The 20,959-nt window shown below is 34.6% G+C and overlaps 1 protein-coding gene across 11 annotated transcripts in view; it reads left to right on the forward strand.

Moving 5' to 3' along the window:
- Positions 1 to 18,183, forward strand: part of heph (polypyrimidine tract-binding protein 1 heph) — a 366,239-nt gene extending 348,056 nt beyond the window's left edge. For all 11 annotated transcript variants that reach the window (XM_036370223.2, XM_036370225.2, XM_070105823.1 and 8 more), the window contains 3 exons: positions 14,237 to 14,453; positions 16,103 to 16,180; positions 16,799 to 18,183. In XM_036370223.2, the coding sequence (XP_036226116.1) occupies positions 14,237 to 14,453; positions 16,103 to 16,180; positions 16,799 to 16,931 (428 nt within the window). In that variant the 3' untranslated portion in view covers positions 16,932 to 18,183. The remainder of the gene's footprint in view (positions 1 to 14,236; positions 14,454 to 16,102; positions 16,181 to 16,798) is intronic.
- Positions 18,184 to 20,959: the final 2,776 nt, after the last annotated feature.

Genomic DNA, 20,959 nt, shown 5'->3' on the forward strand with positions numbered 1-20,959 from the left:
TGGCAGTGACACAATGGTCGCACACATAGTGGCGCAATAAACGTCATGGCCAGCAAGAAATCGCAAACATTTCATAAATAAATATTTTCAGCAGCCAACCAGCAAAGGCACCCTGCCGTGTAACACCTGCTGCTCTGCTCTATTGCAACCGGTGGAGTATTCTTCTCGTTTATTGGCATTAACTGTTATTGGTCTCCGAATGCCAAGCTTTATACAGTGTTTATTGGCGTTCGCCTTGGCCTGTGAGATTCTTTGCAGTTTCCCAAATATGCACAGTTATAAAGAAAAAATGATTTGGCTGCCAAACTGAGAGGAAAATTGGCTTGCTTTATTTTTATTTTATTTTTAAGAATTTCTTAATTAAAAGTACATTTTTTTCTTGTAACAGTGCATTAAAATATTTCTCTTTACTTTTTAAACGAATATGGAATTTATTCATTATCATTTTGCTCAGCTCTCATCGGCTCTCTGTATCGTTGTGTAATTAAATATTTGATTGCGAAAGCATAACTAGGCATTTCATAAACATTCCCGCCGATAAGATCAGCACCCAACATCCTATCATCCCCCCGCACGTAGGTGCAACTGTCGTCCGTCTTTTTTTTTTACCTTTTAGCGAATCATTTACGCTTATCCACCTACAGCCCTTCCTCTCCCCTCGCCACTAGTTGGTCGCAATGGCATTTACAATACCGCAAAATATTAATAAACATAGCGATGTATAGGGTGGGTAGGTGCCGACCGCGCGTCGAAACGGTCACAGGAGCATAACAACAACCATAGCCTCAATAAGAAAAACAAACATTGTTGCTTTTGTTGTGTGTGTGTGTGTTGTGCGGAGGTGGGGTAAAAGCAATAAATGGAAACTGCTGCGGCCTGCGGTTGCATTCGATATTAAAAGCATTTTTGTTCGATTTCCGGTGCTTGGCAGTCATGCTTTACCCATCCACCATCGCCCTCAGACACATACACACACACATACGCACATGTATACTAGCAGATAAATACATTTCCTCATGCTGCTTATCTCTACCAGCTATTTTATTGTCGCCGGGCACACACTTGTGCGCCGGAACCATTCAACAGTTTGGTGTAGTGGTAGCAAATGCTCAGGTAGATGAGGAGAATGGGTGGGCAGCCCGCTGTTGTGTAACACACACCCTACGCTACTCTCTTTCGCACACATGCATACACAGTTATGCCACTTTTATACACAAACATCCCCCTTCCCCCTTTTACACGGCTTTTGTCCACCAACATAAGCGGGCTTTCGCGGCACCCGCACGCCTTATCCACCTGGCGATTGTTATTTAATTAATAAATTTCGGAATTTTAAATATTTCTGCAATGCATGCAGTTGAGTACACACATAACAATATATGTATATATGTGTACATGCTTATGTGCAGCAGCGCCGAAACGCTCGCATAGTAAGCTGCTGGAAATCCGCTCTTTTTGTGGCATTTGCGAGTATTCTTTGTAATGTAAAAGCGAAAAGAAGCGCTGAAATACGTTCACATGATTTATGTACCACTTACTTATCATATATTTACAATATATACATATATATGAGCTTTAGTGAAGAGCAGCGCCTAGTTATGGGCCTTACATACTTGTATGCTATATTAATTTAATAATAGTAAATTGAAATATTTCATATGTAAGCTATTTCAATATTTTACAATAATTACATTCGACGCTGAAAATACTTGCAGGGATTCTCTGCTGCAATTTTAATTAATTAGCATTCTGAATGTAACATATAAATTTATATTTTTAGATTTGATGAGTAAATTGCATATAACTGAACCCAGGAATATTGCATTTATTTGGTTTAATAAAACTTCTATAACTAAGCAGAGCACACCAATTGGCAGCTGTGTTGATAAATTCTTACGAATTTAGAAATATGAGGGTATATTATAGTTAGTTCAATACGTAAATAGATAACGGAAAAAGATAGCGCGGAGATAAGATCATAAACAACATTTTTATCAGCACAATCTCAAGTATTGATATTAAAAATAGATAGTTACGTTTTACAAACAAATTTATTTGCGTACAGTATTTTTTATATTTTTTATAATGTAAGAAAATTTTCAAATAACAAAGCTCTTTGAGAAAAAAATACCAAATTTTGCTAACGAATCTGCCAAATTTTATTAGAAACCTAGATTCAAAATGGTAATAGTTTTTTTGATAGTTTCGTATCGAACAAACAACGAGCATTAATAAAATAGCAAGCGAAAAGTATGTCATTATAACGCGCGACGACATTGTTGTTACTCTGGCGCGTAAATTTGTGCGCAGAACTCAAACATGTGGCGAATCGTAAATGAACAACACTTACGGGCAAATATTATACTAAAGTAAACTCTTGCCCTGCATTATCTTACCTCCCATTTTAGGATTCTTAAATATACCTACTTCTCTCTACACCAAACATATTTTTATATTCTGCTAATGATTTTAAATTGTGAAAAAGTTAGACATGTCATATACATATGTAGATAAATGCATAAAAAGTACAAGCTCGTTTTCCATTTAAACAACTCGGGTAACTTTTTGCCTCTGCATTGAATTCGTACTGTAACTTGCCCAAAAGAGATTAAATCCATTTTTATAAAAATGAATATATCGTTAAGCTCGTGCACAAAGAATGGTGACAAATTTACAATAAACCAAAAAAAGATAATGCAAGAAGATGCCACCTGTTTTAAGTAAAATAAAGTAAATATTAACTTCGAAAAATATTGAAAAAAAATGTATCGGCGTCATTGGAATTGATTAAAATTACTTGAGAATATTGAAAAGAAATTATAAACTTTTTCTAAGCTTTATTGACAAATCTAATTCAATACCAATATTTAAAATTAGTTAAATATTAACTTCGAAAAATATACAAAAATTTATCGGCTTCATTGGAATTGATTAAAATTACTTGAGAATATTGAATAAAAATTATTTATCGTCAAATTTCATTCAATACTTATATTTAAAAAAATATAACAATATTTAAAAAAATTAAGAAGCTATTTGCCGGAACAACGTCAAATTTTCGGAGAAATTTTTCAGATATATCTATGTAAATTCAATATAGAATATGCCAAAAAAATTGATTTGTTGAAATTCACAAGTGAATATAACACCGTAAGCAAACGAGTCTACTGAGATGAGTAGTTTAATTGTTAACGCTTTCTATGCAATAAAAAATATACAATACATCTACACAAACGTTTTAAGAATGCATAAAATCTATTGAAGTAATAAATACACGAGTACATAGGCGCCTGAAATATGGTGCTGCGCTACTTAAAGTCTGTGCCACCGCTTAACCGCCGCCAATCTCAATTTCGCGTTCAGTCAACTCGCCTCAATGGTTGGTTTAACATTTGCCCGCAACGAAAGGCGTGAATGCAAGCCGCCACCTAACGCTATATATACTTGTAACTAATGCACTTGTAAACGACGCTGGTTGCGCGACTGGCGTTGCCAGAAATTAAGAATACACTATTTAATGGTGGCTACAGCAACTAGCAAGCATTTTTCGGGTTGTAAAAATTATTACGCGAAATTTTATTTGATGAAATAGTAAATTAAGCTCACAGTATTTTAACAGTTTTTCAAATAAATTATACTTTTCTGCCAAAAAATGCAGCTAATAATTTTTTTTTTGTTTTTTTCTAAGTCTGGCAACACCATACACGGCACACATGTGCCACGCGTTCATGCAACATTGCTCTATTTTCCTTTTGCGACTAATAACAGTCAATTTGGTTGTTTGCGCAGCGGTTTTGTGTTTATTCCACACAAGCACACACATACAGACACACTCATGCGCATGTATGTATACTTGTAGCTTGACGCAGCCAACAGCATTTTGTGGCATTACACAGTGGCCATTGTTTCTGTTCATTGCTAACACTTTGTTGTCGTCACATGTTTTTGTTGCACTCAAACAACACTGTAACGCACTCAACCGGTTGCGTCAATGTATGCGTGTGTGTGTGTGTTGGTGTGCAAGTGTATTTGTGTTGAACATTAATCGCTCGCGTTTTAAAATTACATTTTCGCCTAATCTAAAATGCATGAAATTTTCCGTTGGCTGGTCAACAAAACAAGCAACGCCCTCGCACCCACACACACGCACACACATATGTGAACGCACACTAATACCAGGCTCATATTTGTTTGCTGTAAGTGCTGGTTGCTCTTTTTCGAGTCAGCGCCTGCGACTATTGTGCTGCATTTTAGCCATTTGCCGTTAGTCGAGCGCTGTATTGTTGTTGTTGTTGGTCGGTCGGTCGGTGGACAGCGCTGTCACTTGTCGTTTCCGGCGTTTTGGTGCCGTCGGTACGTCGGTGTGGGTTGACTGCTGCTGGTATTGGCATGTCCGCCTCTCGGTTAGTTGGTTGCTCGCTTGGTTAGCCTTCCTGTTGCTTGCAGCACTTGCTGTTGGGGTCACCGGCTATTACATTTGCTCTATATGCGCTCAACTACTTACATGCTTAGTAATTTGCGGCGATTGCGGGCGTATTTATTTAGATTAAGCGAAAGACTAATTAGGATTTTTTTTTTAAATTAAACTCGGAATATCCTTGAAAGGCTTAGTGGCAGTGAGTATTCTTGCCACATGGGTGCATATCCTTATAGAAGCTATGGGTAGAGTATAAGCTTGACTTGAAGTGTAAATTTGCTGATATTATGTTACGATTACTTATTAATTTTTTAGTTTGAGCGCAATAAAATAAAGCCTTTCTTTTAATTTGTTAATTGCATCGTTCAAATTGTCTTTGTAAAAATACAACAAAACTAAAAAACATTAACCATGGCTGCACCAGACTATATATACCCTTCACAAGCGCATTTCTTACAGCATAAAAAAGTAAAAAAAGATCTTTAGTTAGATTTGAATGGGTTTGTTTGTATGGCAACTATATGCTTGTATAGTCGTCCGAGCTCAACAGTATATTCGGAGATTGTTACACCAATTGCTATTGACAATAATCTATGCCAAATGTCGTGAAGATATCTTGTAAAATAAAGCAGTTTTCCATACAAGGACTTAATTGATTTTAATCAGTCAGTTTGTATGACAGGTATATATTATAGCGGACCGCTATGCTAGTGGCGATTCCGACAAATTGTAAAATTTTTTTAATTTTGTATTTCACGTTATGCTTCCAAAAATTTATTGACTTATCGAAAATAAATATTTTTTAAATAAATAAGACTCGTTCTACACCTGAAATGAATTTTTTGTTTTTCTTTTTTTTATTAAATTTTAATCAAGGTGGCAACTCCTTTTCGCTTTTCGCTTAAAATTCAATTTTTGAGCAATGTTATGTTTCAATTTTTTTTTTTTTTACAAAGCATTTTTATCTAATTCAAGTGGCAACGCCATTAACAAAACTTTTTCGCATTAAGGCTTGCATAATTGCTTAAATACTTTATTTTGAATACGTAGCTTTTGAAATTTAGTAAATGTTGTCATTTATTTTTACGATTTTTTTTTTATTTTTTAAATAAATTATTATTTTTTTAGTTTTGAGTTCAAAAATCGAAAAAAAACTTCTGAGTCTCCCGAGAAAATCATTTAATGACTTTGTGATACCATATTGATTTTCTATAAGTACATGTGTTTGCGTGCTAATACGTTCGCGCTTTTCAAAAACTGTTGCAAGTGTCTTTAACATTTTGAATTCGCATTCAATTTTCACATGCAACCGCAACACGAACTTTCAAATGTGCTGTGAATTACTAAATTCGTTATCAGGATAATTAAACTTACTGCCGCTGTGTATTCCCTACTGGGCTCTCAATACACATACACACATCATACAACACACATGCATGCCGGCGTACAAATATTACCGCGACATGCGGTCGTGTGAACGCGCACCAACTCAATTGTCAACAGGAGCGGCGGCAGCAACACTTCGCTAACAGAAGCTCAAAAGCTCAGCGGCAGCCAGTGAAATTGTGCAAATAATGTTGCATATTTAATGGGACAAACGGTGTATTTAACGGCTGTCAGGCCAACACGTTCGCTGCGCAGCCATAGACGAATGAGCGAGCGAGCGTGCCACGCGCTCCACACTGTTGGATGCATACAAATGGCGGGTTGGTAGGCCCACAGGCAGACAGATAGACAAACAAATAGATAATCAAATGGAAGCCAGTAAGAATAGCGGCAAGCCAGCAGAGCGACAGACAGATAAACGGAGCGTATTCTTTTCGCTTGGCATTTTGAATATGTGCGGGTATTGCGCTCCGTTGCAAGCGTATTGGCGCAAGCAAACGTGAATTGAATTGCAAATATAACTGTAATTAATGTTAATAAGTTTATAATGTTTGGCAAAGTGAAATTGCGAATGATTATTAAGCTTTCAATTACAATTACATTTTAATACAATACCTGAGTTGGCTGTAGAAAATGTAACGCAGCGCCGGCTTCGGAATTACAGTCAATTATCCTAGAAAAATTTTCTTTAAAGACGCGGAGCTTTAAGCTCACTTTCAACTTACTTTAAATGCCGTTAAAGCATGAGCGCTCACAGTGCTTGAGCTTGAAGGTGAAGTAAGAACATACAAATGCTCTCATATAGACACCTATATGTGTGTGTGTGTGTGTTGGCGAAGTATGTGTGCATTACAAATCCCAGCCGCATGAAAAGCCAAATTTCGTCATGATTAATGTTGCATAAATGAACAGTATGAAAAGTTTTGCATAGTTTGCCACAACTTGTGGCACTTAACTGCGTATGATTATGTATGAGTGCGCCCAGCTATGTATATATATATGTGTGTGTGTGTGGGGCGTCACTTATGAATTACACAAGCTAATACATAATTCTATATACTATAACGGTAAGTTGGCTGCCTGCTGCCTGCCTCGTGGTTGCATGCCACAAAGGAATTCGGCAAAAATTTAGCAAAGTGAAATATTGCAACGACGCCCAGCTGAGATTAAACTTACAAATTGAAGTGGAAAAGTTGGACCGCTGCCTGCACTTTTTGCACGCTCCGGCTTTTTTGACATTTTTTGCTTGTGAACGCACATATGTACATACCTACATGCCACACACACAGGCATGCACGGTAATGCAACCGTGTTGTTGTAGTAATTAACGTTATATGAGTGAAGTAATTAGAATATAAAGAATTCAATGAATTTTGGGCCACCAAAACCAGCTGCGTCCCAAGTGCAGATACAACAAAAACAACTATTAAAAAAAGTTTGCCATGAAAATACGAAAAACTTTGCGAAAATGGAATATTTTAGTAATGCAAACGGAAACGTTTATGCCAACTGGCGATTGGAAATGACAAAGTGAAAAAGTTGCCTCGTCAAATGAGTTGTAAAAACACACACACCTGCATATATACATATATATGTATATTTTGACACTTTAAATGCATGTCGAATTTGTATTTGCTGCATACAGAAGGCACTGTATTAAATATATAATACAAATAATATAACAAACACACATTTACATACGTTTATATGTATATATATATATATATATATATATATATTTATATATGAGCATAGCACGCTTCAGGGAGATTAAAATGTAAATATTACATGGCGTACAAAGAACACATATGCGTGCTTTCATTTTAAATACACGCCACACATACACACACACACACATGCGCATTTGTGAGCATTTACAAATTGAACAATACGCAGGTTACACCTACACACACGCTGACATTGAAAGACTAACGGCAAACAAATTTAACGATAAAGCACTTTGGAGATTTGTTTAAGCCCTGACCGCACACATTCAATGGCAACTATTTAAAAGTAGCGTCCCTCGATGTGCAAACACACACACACACACACGTGTCAATATATTTATATTTATACGCATGCATATGTATATGTAGTACCTAAACATGTACATGCAACGTCCTGGGCAAACACTCCACATTCATTGTAAAGTGCTTATAATTAATTTTAACATATTTTAAGGCGCACTAGCGTATAATTGTAAATAAGTGTAAAGTCAATTACAGCTAAAGCTCCATATTTTGCCGCTGGCCAAAGGCTATTTGCACTGTAATTGTAATTGTTATAAAATATTTTCAATTATTTATTAATAAAATTTGCTCACAAATTCCCCAAAATGATTACAACGTCACAATGGCAAGCTAACGGAATAACGGTAAGACTTGCACACGCAGGCAACAATAGTTAAAATGGGTGTATGGTATATACGCGCTCGAAGTATATAAATGCGTAAAATTAATTTTCTAAACCCTATCTAAAATATATATACATTATATGAAGACTAGCAAAAATACACCAAAAATTTATGAAGACTTAAAACAAATTTGTTTGAGTGAATTTTGAATGGTTTATTAATTTTATGAGCACTTAACCCTTGGAAGCGAGGCGGTTGTCCGATGTCCTCTTGTGCTCTATCGCTGGAATAATGAACCTTCTGCGTGCGACTGCGAATTCCTTCTAGATCAAAGTGAGCCGTAAGAGATCCGCCGAACTAGTTGCACCTAACAAAAACAATAACGCAACTATTGTAGCAGTTCTGACTGGAGACTATCCAAAAGGTACACCCGCGTTACGACTAAATATTTTATAGGACGCTCTTTGCCTAAGCTGTATGGAGGAAAGCGAGGTGAAATAATCTTGTCACTTTCGCCTCTAATGCCGGCTTTTGCCAGACTGAGATTGAGTTATCTCGTTAGACACACCGTTGGAGAACTTAGCGAAGTGGCTGGGACTAATATTAACCGTCTTAAAAATTTGTGGCAAGTTCAAAAAGCTACGTAATGCACTTTAAGGAGTTTTTAGGTAACTCAAAGGACAAATATCTGTCCAAATTGAGATCCATTGACTTTGCATCAACCCTCTGATCTAACCTAACGTTTACCTAAACCTTTAAAAAGTTATTGGGAAGGACTTTGTTTGACTTTACAACTAAAAAAAATGATATGTATGCCTTTTTGCAAATGCTATAATGATTCCATCTAAACAATATTATAAATAGATTGCCTCCGACAATAATCCATGCCAAATTTCGTGACGATATCTTGTCAAATTAAAATGCTCTCCTCCATACAAGAACTTAATTTGGATCGATCAGTTTGTCTGTCAGTGGTCCTATATCGGTGGTTCTGACAAATGAGCAACGATTTAGGGAGCAAAGCGCGTGCGCAAATATTTAAATCGATGAAAACAGACAAACATACGCCCGTCGCTAAATCGGATCAGCTTGTCACGCTGAATATTTTTATATATACAATTAACTTTATAGGATCAAAATGCGTCTTCTAGGTGTTACTAACTTCATTGCAAACTAAATATAGCATTCAATTTATGATTAAAATTACATTTAATAAAAAAAATTCCAAAACTTCATTTTTGAAAAAATAATCGTTTTAATTTTATTAAAATTTTTTTTTTTTAATTTAATTACTATTTTTTTATTAAATGTATTATTATTATTTTTATTTTATTTTTTTTTTTATTATTTTTTTTTTTTAATTATTTTTTTTTTATTATTTTATATTTTTTAGTTATTTTTTTTTTTTGTATTTTTATTATTATTATTTTTTTGTTATTCTTGCTCATATAAAAATTGTAGAAGCCTTGCAACACCTTTTGATGTGGCACGAATTTTGGTTTTATATAACAGCAAATTCACAGCCATTAGTGTTCGAAATAAATCATTTCTCTAACGGCATTAAAAAAAAATAATTAAAATATGTGCCTCAAATATTTGATAATGTTTCTTAAACTGTCAACTCTATGCTTTCTGGCACTTGATTTAAAGTTTTATTCTATTCCTTAAAAAATTATCAGTTAATAAGCTGATTTTGCTAGTCATATTTTGGATATCACAATGAATTTATAAAATGACAACCTAACCAATTGCATAGTTGTCAATTGATAACTGAGGAAACAACTAATCAAAAAAGTTGTATTCGATAAATTCCTCGATAGTTAAATATATTTAGATATTAAGATAATTTATTTCATACATTCACCTTTTTATACCTCGAACAGGGTGTAACAACCAGCAGGCAACGTCGGAAAATATATAATTAAATTATTATAAAATATATACATAAATGATCAGAATGATGAGCTAATTCAGCCATGTCCGTCTGTCTGTCTATACAGAAACTAGCCCCTCAGTTTTTAAGCTATCGATCTGAAATTTTGTTCCTGTCCTTATCTAACGAAGAAGCGGCTTTGTCGGCCGATATCGGACAACTATAGCATATAGCTGCCTTAGATAGTGATTGAGGTATGCACCGCGACCTATGGTCTATTGTGCCCTCTATATAGCTGCCTTACAAATTGAACGATCGAAAGCAAGTTCTGTAAAGGGTGTTCTTAGAAAGAGGCTTCCGTAAGCAGTAGATCATTTTTATCTTCGAATCACACTTCTCTACCTGAAATCGCTCGAAGCGTGTGTTTATATTACAATAATGAATTACGATAAAGCAACAATGCCGCTTAAAGTCGATTAACCCTTCGTTACTAGCTTAAAGTACTACTTGTAAACAAACCAAATATCTATATTTATATATAGGTATATACATATATGTTTAAAAGCATATATGTAAGTGACTCTGTCTGCGCATATATGCGATAGTTTAAATAAATAATTTCCTTCACATTTTCCACTTTGTCAGCAACAATGGTCCATTTGCAGCTCGCATTACATACCCAAGCCCTACTTACATGCATACTTAACAACAGAGGCGATGCCTTCTTCCATTTGCAGCGACTGCCCAACAGCAGCGGACTTAAGTTGTTAACTCACTTTGAGAAAGGTTGCAGTAAACGAAGGGAAATAATGTTTATTTTATGCATGTAAAATACAATTTTGTACTCAACTTGCAATTGTCCATCTTCAGCCATTGTTACGGCTCCAACTACGAGTATACACACACATACACAGAAGAAAAAACATTCAGGTCAGTCTGCGAATTTTGAGTAGAACCCCGCGGGAAAACTGCTACTAGCAACAAAACTCACTGTATATACTGCCAAGCCTGTGAAACTTCGGGGTTTTGAGTTCGTATTAATCGCTGAAGCTGTTATTATTAATACTTCCGTTGAAACACAGATTTTTGATGAAAATTAGATTAGAGCTTCACAAAAGACTTTCGGTTGTTAAAGGCCTTACTAAAATTATTTGTATAAAATACTTTCGTTGCTCCGACTTTGTTCCAAGCGAACGCGCCATTTACACTTTCTTCCATACAACTGTATAAAATGGAATGCCTTTTCTCCAATTTAATGCAATGCGCTGAACGTACTTCGTCCACTCGGCGCTGCGGAAGTGTCGAGCAAAGTAACGAATGAATTTGTAAATATTTTATGAGCATATGTGAGCGTATAAAAGCCCATTTCGACAGCAACACCTTCAGTGAATACTCAAATACCTTAGCGAGTTTGGGTGTGAGTGTGTGTGTGTTCGCACTTTAGTAGTGTACGAAATGATTTTCACTACCCTGGTGGCACATTAGTAGTCTATATGGGGTCCATTACTGTCTTGACAGTCACAGCAATCGACAGCGTCCGCGTCTCCATCGGCGATATTTTTTGACGTTTGGCACGGCCAAGACAACGGTGTCATTTCCCTTACAACTTACAGCTGTTGTTATTGTTATCGTTACCTTGGCACAAACACACATATATACCGTAATACGCCGTCATCTCACACAATGCCTTTGATGGCAGCCCGTTATCCTTTTTCTTTCATCTTTTTCTCTGCTCCGAGAGGCGTCTCTGGGGAACTGCATACCAGGCATTCAACCTGGAAGGTGCGATAAATAAGTGCAAGCGAGCGTGTAAGTGAATTTTTTATGCGCTCTCACTGTGCACTGTGTGTGTGCAAATTAATTTGCGCTCGAACATTTGACTGCCATATGTTTATTTTCACGATATTTTCTTTCACATTTCCATTTGAAGTTATTGGCGAGGTGTGCTTTCAATATCTTGGTATATGGTGGCAATAACAGCAATAGCAGCGAAACACTAGTCGCAAAATTTCATTGTTACGATGGCAACTTTGATTATTGCCGAAAAGTATTTGCGAGAGGGGGAAGAGTGCGTGAAGCGGAAAAAATTTCGTCCAGTGGTATTTGGTATGCAGAGAAAGCGTGTTATTAATATTAATTTTCCACGCGCAACATGCAATCTCATCTATATACAAAATACTTACATATGAGATTATAAAACATGCTATTTTTTCATAATTTTACCTTTGCATTGCGTTAAGTATGGATAATGCAGATTGAAACTTGTTGTTTTTGTTTCGAATAGCATGCATAAATATTTATGCTAATAATATGGTTGGTTGTGCAGCTTCCACAACACAAACTCAAAGCTCATCCGCCTGGGGATATGCTAAAGATTCTCAGGAATCCGAAATTTTTCAAAATTAATCACCGATTATTTAAGTAAATTAAATTTTTAAAATTTACACTTTTGTAATTTATCAATTTAATAAAATGTCTTCAAAACTAAATTTACAAAAAACGCGATTTTTCTGACTTGCAAGTGGACCCTTTTAAGGGTCATCTTCTTCTCGTTGACTGCTTAGTGTTTGAGCTGAAAAACATACCAAATTCAGTGTTATGCAAAAAAGTACAATATTTAAATTTGTAAACAACTTTGATAACTCACTAACTATGACGAATAGAATCTAATATCTTTCCTCGTTTAAATATTTTTGAGATGCATAGAGAAAGTGTTAGTTACCACTGAAAATCATATAGAAATTTATTTAAAATATTGTTAATGAATATTTTAACATTCAAAAGTACTGTAGTAACATTAAAGTATAGTATATATGTTATAGGTTAAATGTCATTCGCCTAAAAGTAGGCGCGTGAGTTCGAAACTTTTAAAAAATTTCAGTTCATATATATGAATATATATGTACATCATGACTACAAAAGACACCTCATTTTGCAATAAAAAAAAGAAATCCAACTCAGTAATTAAGATTTTAGAAATATTTTGCATACTTTTAGGCGATTATGCATTGACATTGACAATTTCATCTTTTGCGGCTTTAGCTGCACTATCTTCAAACATCCGTGACAGATTTGATAACTGCTGGCAAAATATCAGTTTCTATTATTTTTGCGGCACGAAAAATAATTAATTTTGTTTTTCAAATATTTGATTTAAAATAAACATCACCGTTATTTCGCCTAAAAGCATCTTCTTGTGAAGAAAAAGCCTATTCTTTCCTAGAATTTTGCAGTCGATGATTTTCTCAGCTTACCACATGCTATTATTTTACTAAACTACAGTATCGATAACTTATTTTATTATACAGTGTTTCATTGCATACAATATTATTCTGCTGCAACAGTTTTTGACATTTACAAAGCTGTCAGATCATTCAAATAAAGGTGTTTGCTTGTTATGGCCGCAGGCGCAATGTCATAAGATGAAGTTGTATCGTGGACCTGACACAATCGACTTTTTGCCACATTTCAAAAGATAGTTTTCTTCGCCAGTCAGCATGCAGATATATGTAATATATAAATGTGTATACACAATATATTTACTTATGTGTAGCGGTCTGTTTGCTAGAGGGCACTAAACTCAGCGGCATTTCAACTGCATATTTATTGCACTATTTTGCTTGCTATTGCTCCGTTATACTAAGGTTTACGCCAGCCTACATAAATATTAAATATATGAATATATACACATTTCAACAAAAGTTAGTAATTACTTGCTTTACTTCCCATATTCGATTGCCCCCACATCCCACCACTTCTTCACTAAACCAACACATGTATTTGGCGACACTTACAGTCATATAGCTAGGACTTTATATTTCGTAGGAAAAAGAAGGTGCACAAATTGCAACTGAAACCGATGACCAATAAATAAGTTCGAAACGTGCAAAGTTGCTTTAACGGCGCAAAACCCAGCAAGTTTATACACAAACATACATATTTTACGACAAATATAAACAGTTTTCTCAAACTGATATTTATTTGCTTATTCTTGGTATATGTAAGGTCATTTATCTCATTCGTCTCCACCCGCATAATATTTGTTAACCAAATTTACACCACATAACCCTACAAAGCTGTTTCTTTTGTATTTTATATAGTATATTTGTAAATATATATATATATATATATATATATATATATATGTATTTATATGCACATGTATGCATGAATTCACGAATTTGCCACTTTTTCAACTATTTTGCAGCTATGAATCACCTTGACAAATTGCGCTTGTGGGGTAAGGCGATACGTGTTATGGCTAGTAAACATCAGGCTGTGCAGCTGCCGAAGGAAGGACAACCGGATGCCGGCCTCACACGCGACTACTCACAAAATCCATTGCATCGATTCAAGAAACCGGGCAGCAAAAATTATCAAAACATTTATCCACCATCGGCCACATTGCATTTAAGTAACATTCCGTAAGTAGAAACTCTAAATTATTATAGAACAAAAATTTTACACACAAAAAAAAAAACAAAAGTGGATGCATGTGGCGTAGGCATGCATTAGACCTCATCGGTGCATAATGTGTGTGCTACACTTGTGAGGATTTTAGTTTTCGTGCTTAATTGATCTCGAAAATTTTTAAAAATCTGATAAAAAATAAGCCCCCAAACAGCACGGAGGCCACAAAAATTATAGCCATTGTTGGTGGAGCATATATCGCTTTCCGAACTTAGTTGTAGCATTAAGGTAACTGAAGCTTTTATAGAACTTTTTCTATGTTTAATTTCAAAGCTTAGAAAACAATCTTGGTCAAGCATTCATTTTATAATAGATGGATTTTCGGTTGTAGCCGAGTGCAATGTGAGCTTGGCTACCAAGCTACAGGCGATGGGTGTTAAGTCCAAGTCCTAAGCAATGCCTTGATGTGGTCGCTCAAAGCTTTCAAGCTCTCAGGACATACTTCATTATTCTCATCATCATGTAACGCGCGCAAATACTTATCTGATAAATCTATATTTAAATGAAAAAATACTCAAGATCAAAATATCAGCTTAAGTTTCTGCTACAGAAATTGGCTACCATCAGCGAGAGCGTTAGCTTTCATATCGCACACAAAAGCCCAGCTGCATGTCGACGTTTATTATGACAACGCATTACAGTGCTTCGTGTCTGATCGCCTGCTGTTGTATTATATCCGTAGAACCGAACAGCAGCACAAACAGTTTTCCCCAATTATAATTACCGTTATAGCGCGCCCATCAAACCCATCAGAGCATCTTCAGCCAATAAACATAATTTTAGTATTATTTCATTAGCTCCTGTTGTTGACAGCAGCCGAAGAGGTTCAACGGTAAAAAAAGAGTGAAAACCAAGTAAAGTGTTGCCCTCCATCGCTGTCGTCGCACCTTCTTTCAAGCAAATTGGTTGTTTTCGTAAATTTAAGCTTTGACACCTTCTCATGCAATCCCAACGCTGGCCATCTTGGTGGTATCATAGCAGGCGGTAAGTGCGCTGCGTTTGCCAAGTGCCGCCTGCCGTTAAAATTATTAAATTTCTACTCACCTGCTGTGTGTCTAGGGACAACAAAAATAAGCAACGACGGCTAAATTTAAACATGCCACACTCGACGCTGCGGCGCTTCAACACCAAAAACAATGGGTGCAGCTTAAAGGGTAAACGGTGGAAGTGCACACAAGTGGTTGATTGTTGGCCACTAGTTGGGGGAGCGCGAACGAAAGACGGCGGTAAGAGAATATACATACATATACTCGTATAGGTGGCTACTCTCGAGTGCGCTTACCGGCTCGAAAGCTGAAACGTGCTGCTCAAAGCTCAAGTAGCTGGTAGCGTGAAATTGAAAAGATTGTCGAAGGCAGATGGTTAAGTAAAGAAGCAATTTGCAATTCGGCAAGAGAGCATAGAGAGGTGTTGGTGCGTGGCAAGGAGTGTGCAGCAGCTAGGAAAATTGTTGCGAAATTGCAGGAAAGTGCACGCAGGCACACACACCTACACACTCATACATACAAACATATGCAAATATTGTATAGACTTATTAAAGCACTTTGTGAAAATTTTAATTTTTTAATTAATTGCTTTTTGTGCTCTCTTCTATTGCGTACAGATCATCGTGCACTGAGGAAGATATCAAGGAAGCATTCACCTCCAATAATTTTGAAGTTAAAGCATTCAAGTTTTTCCCGTAAGTTTAAATATCATATATTTTATAATGAGTTTCTTTTTGGGGCTTTTAGAATTTTTTAGCTTAATATTTTTTATAATTTTTTTAATATTAATTTTTAAAATTTTATATATGTACATATTTTTTTAGTTAAACTTTCTATTGAAAGAAAAAATCTTGGACAATTTTTTTGCATCCATAAAAGTATATTATATTATAACAAATAGTATATATGTTTGTACATATTATATATTTTTCATCGGTGAACCAAACCCCTTTCAAAAGCATTTTCCAAAGAATATTTCTATAGTTGGATTTAACCCTTAACACTTTTTCAGTCAATTTTGAAAACGACGCATACGGTCGGGCTTTCAATAATTAAAATATTTTTCGAATTTTTCATCGAAAGATTGAAACTTCAAATCACTGTCATTTCGAGGACACAGCATTTCAGTATTTAGTGTCTAATTTCACTCTAATTTTTTTTTTTTTTTATTAATTAAATTTGTATTCATTAGTTATTATTTTTAAATTCTAATTTTTATTTAGTTAAATTTATATTTATTTGAATTTTATTTTTTTTTTTAAATCTCAAATTATTAATTTATCTCTTTCTCTTCTTTGCACTCGCTTTTACAGTAAGGATCGCAAAATGGCGCTCCTACAGCTCTCGTCGGTGGAGGAAGCCGTCTTGGCGCTCATCAAAATGCACAATCACCAGCTCTCCGAATCGAATCACTTGCGCGTCAGCTTCTCCAAGTCGAACATCTAAGCTACAATAACAACAACAACACAACTACTTTATACACATAAATGCATGCAGATGCATGTGCAAAGTGTAATCAGCTGCAGTACGAATAAGTAATGGCATAGACGTGAAACCAACAACAACAAAAATAACATAACAATAGACAAAGAAAGAAATAGGTGCAGAAACGTAAAATATTCGACTATAATAGGCGTAGCGCGGCGCAGGAAGCACACCAAAAGACGACCATTGAAAAAATCGCAAACAAAAAATCAGCAAACAATAGCAACAACAAATAATAAGGAACACAAGAACAACAACAAGAAATCAACAAGGATCACTACATATCTACAACAACAACTATACTATTCTAAATAGCAATTGGCAGCAGTAGCAACAGCAAACAACAACAACAAAATTCGTAGTCTACTCATTTAATGATCAACCCAGCTAAGGGAACTCTATACAACAACAACAACAACAAAGAACTAACTCTATACAGCCTAAGAACTGGCGAATAAATCTATATTTTATATGCATATGTATATATGCTTATACATATACATATGTGCGTCACTATTATATTTTTTTTTTTACATTTGTAGTTTTATTCAATGAAAATTATTGCTACACCTTTTATTAATTATTACTTTTATTATTAATGATACAACTTTAACACATAACACATACCCATACAGGCAAGTTTACTACATATATATATATAGATTAGGATATTTTTTTGAGAAAATTTTACGCGTTAGCGAAAAATCCATAGAAAAAAATGGCACAGACAAGAAAATTCGGAAAACACAACCCCCTTCCCCCCCCCCAACTAACTAAGTTCATACCAGCCAACAAAATTTCGCAACTGCTCACATATAAATATACATGACAACCACTAGCAAACTAAAATTAACAACAACAACAACAATAGCAGCAACTAACCGAAATTTTGGTGTTAAATATATGTATTTCATAAAACAACAACAACACAACAGAAACAAAAACAAATTATATTAATATAGTTATACTGTAATATTTTATGTAAGCACAATAAGAGAAAGAAAAACAAAAACAATTTCAAAATTTAAAATAATATTAATTAAAATATGTATTACATGTATGCGCTGAATTGAGAGCAGTGAGTATTCACGGTATTGTTATAGAGCAGATGTTAAAGCAAACGCTGATGAAACAGCAAATTGCGAAAAAGCTAAAATTAAAATTAAAATACAAATAAAAATTAAAAATAAAATAATAATAAATTTAAAAATTACATTGAAGAAAATTTATGATTTTTTACTAGGCATAGCAGAGGATATACATACACACATACATACATAAGTGAAAGCTAAACTTAAAGCAGAAGAAAGAAATATGTATTAAATGCGATAAATATTTTCGAAAGCTGCGTTTCGTTAAGAAAAAAAACAATGCAGAACGAAAACTAAGCAAACAAAATAAAATAACGGAAAAAATGCCAATTGAAAAACGGCGCGTAATCGCTTTGCAAATTCGCCGCTGTGGCGACAAATACGAGTATGTATGTATACCGTACATACAAACAAACAACTTGCATTATGGCAAATGCATTTCCTTGCTGCTAAATGTTATTAATTAAAATTTAATTATACATAAATTATTAATATTGAATATTTAATTATAGCCGAAATGGAATTTTATTTTAAATTAATTGATTTAGGCTTAAGAAGAAGAAAACGTACTTTAAGCAAAGTAAAGTAAGGGCGGGAAGATTTACACACACACACACACATGCACGCGTGCAACAATGCGTGAAAGCGCAGATTTTGTATTAGAGTGCAGCTTAAACAGGCAACAGAACAAATTAAAAGTAGAAATAAAATCAAGCGAGAGAAAAGAGAAGAAAAAATTTAAAGCGAAGCAGAAAGTGTAAAAGCATAAGTGCGTGAATATTGAGCTGCGGGCAAAAAAGTGCATGTCTGTGCAACTATGTGTAAAATTTATGAATTATTGATAATCAGCTGCGCACACACATACATATGCATGCACCACTGACTTCGACAACCTAATCAATAAGTCAAGTAACGCAAAAAAAGTTGGAAAAAATTTATATTAATTGGAATTAATGCGGTGAATTGCAAAAACGGAGTAAAATGCGCATAACTTCAAAAAAGAAAGCAACCATTCAAGCATGCTCAAGCATATTCAAGCATGCGCAAGCATATAAGTTGTGGCGTGATTGATTTGAATTATATTTTTAACACATAAATATACACTAAGCTGCGGCATTTTTAGTATTAACCCTTAGCAAGAAAAGGTGTTTGTGAAATTTATTTTAAAAAAATTGAAAAAAAAAAATGTATTAGAGAAATTCAAAACGCAGCAAGCTTGGCGGCAGCGCTTAAAGTGGCAAATCGTAACTGTAAATGTAACAAAGCATGCATATATACACATAGTATATGGTAAAACTGAAAAGAATTTAAACAGAACAAATACAAATCAGTATATTATTATATACAAGAACAAAAAAAAAAAATAAATAAAGAAGAAACAAATACAAATGCATAAGAAGAGAAGTGAAAACTATAAGTGTGAAGTTGTATTGTAATTTTTATGTAAATCAATCAAAACTGTTTGTTCGTTTTATTAGTAAACCTTAAGCTAAGTATGATAAAAAAGAAACATAAAAATACAATAAAATCAAACTTAAACTGACTTATACATACTCTTATGAAGGTGGTAGAGCTGATTTGAGATTGTAAGCGCTTTAGGCGAGTTGTGGGCGAAAGATTAGAGCAGTCGAATTTTTAGGTTAGGTTCGCAAAATTATTTTTATAATTTTTTTTTTTTTAATATTTGTTGCAACAAAACAATAAACTTTGGCAATTGTTACGGTTGGCTGCTTTATAGATCTAGTGCATGTTGGAAAAATTTTATTTTTTCCTCGAGCTGCTGTGGCAAGCTCTGTTATATTATGTTGCACAAGCCTCATTTAACATGCCGCAAACTAAAGCGGATCTTTAAAAACCATAAATAAGGCAGCTATGATTACTACAGATACGTTGCTTGGTGCAGTGAGTATTTTGAATGTTAGATAATTTTAGTAATCATTTGATATCAAAGAGTTCAAAATATTTACATCACAATTTCGAGTCAACGCTGGTGGCTCCTACGGGAACACATGTTTGTAAATATAGCATATTGAGCTCATATAGTATTTCAGACTATAGTATTTCCGCTAACGCATATAGAAAGTGCTGTTAGTGCGTTTTTTATATATGAAAAGCATACTAATTGCAAACAAAGTTTTATTTTTAACCTCAAAAAGGAAAATTCGACATTGGAATACGCCTTAGAAATCAAAAGCAAAAAATACAAAATTTGTTGAGAATGCTTTAAAACTGATTTAAAATATTTTGTTCATAACCTCAAAAAGTTGAAATTTAAATAACCGCAGATCTCAATAGAACCGCAACAACTGTTTAAGAGATGTATCGGCAAATCAGCAGAAACACAAGTGCAAGAATAAACTCACTAAAAAAAACCACAAAAAACGAAAACAAACTACAAATACATGAATAGCATCGCCAATCAGCTCAAACAAACTCACTTTAAAGTGAGCGATAATTAGGGAATATCTTAAAAAGAAACATAATAAAAACTGTTAAACAAATGGAGGATGCGGCGGTGCAGCTGTGGCGTGTGACATTTTCAACAAAAACGCAAAGCAGAAGCCCAACAACTACTTCGGGGGCACTTGGATGATGTGTATTGCCGCATGCAGCAGGCAAGGAAGTGGACGCGCAACTAAACAAATTCTCGAAAGAGAGTTATGGAAATGTGGAACGGCCTGCACCGAACTGGAGAATAAACCGTTAAGCGGTCAAAACTGGTGTTCAGCACATAAACTATATGTATGTAGCAGACAATTTACACACATACATACAAACAAAAAAAGTTAGAGATTACAAAATAATACAAGCGAGAAAATGTGGATATACTTATAATAAAACAAAAAAGATATATACATATATACATACATATATATATATATAATATATTGCAAAAAA

Source organism: Bactrocera oleae, chromosome 2 (assembly GCF_042242935.1).
Source record: "Bactrocera oleae isolate idBacOlea1 chromosome 2, idBacOlea1, whole genome shotgun sequence".
In the NCBI taxonomy this organism is placed as follows: Eukaryota; Metazoa; Arthropoda; class Insecta; order Diptera; family Tephritidae; genus Bactrocera; species Bactrocera oleae.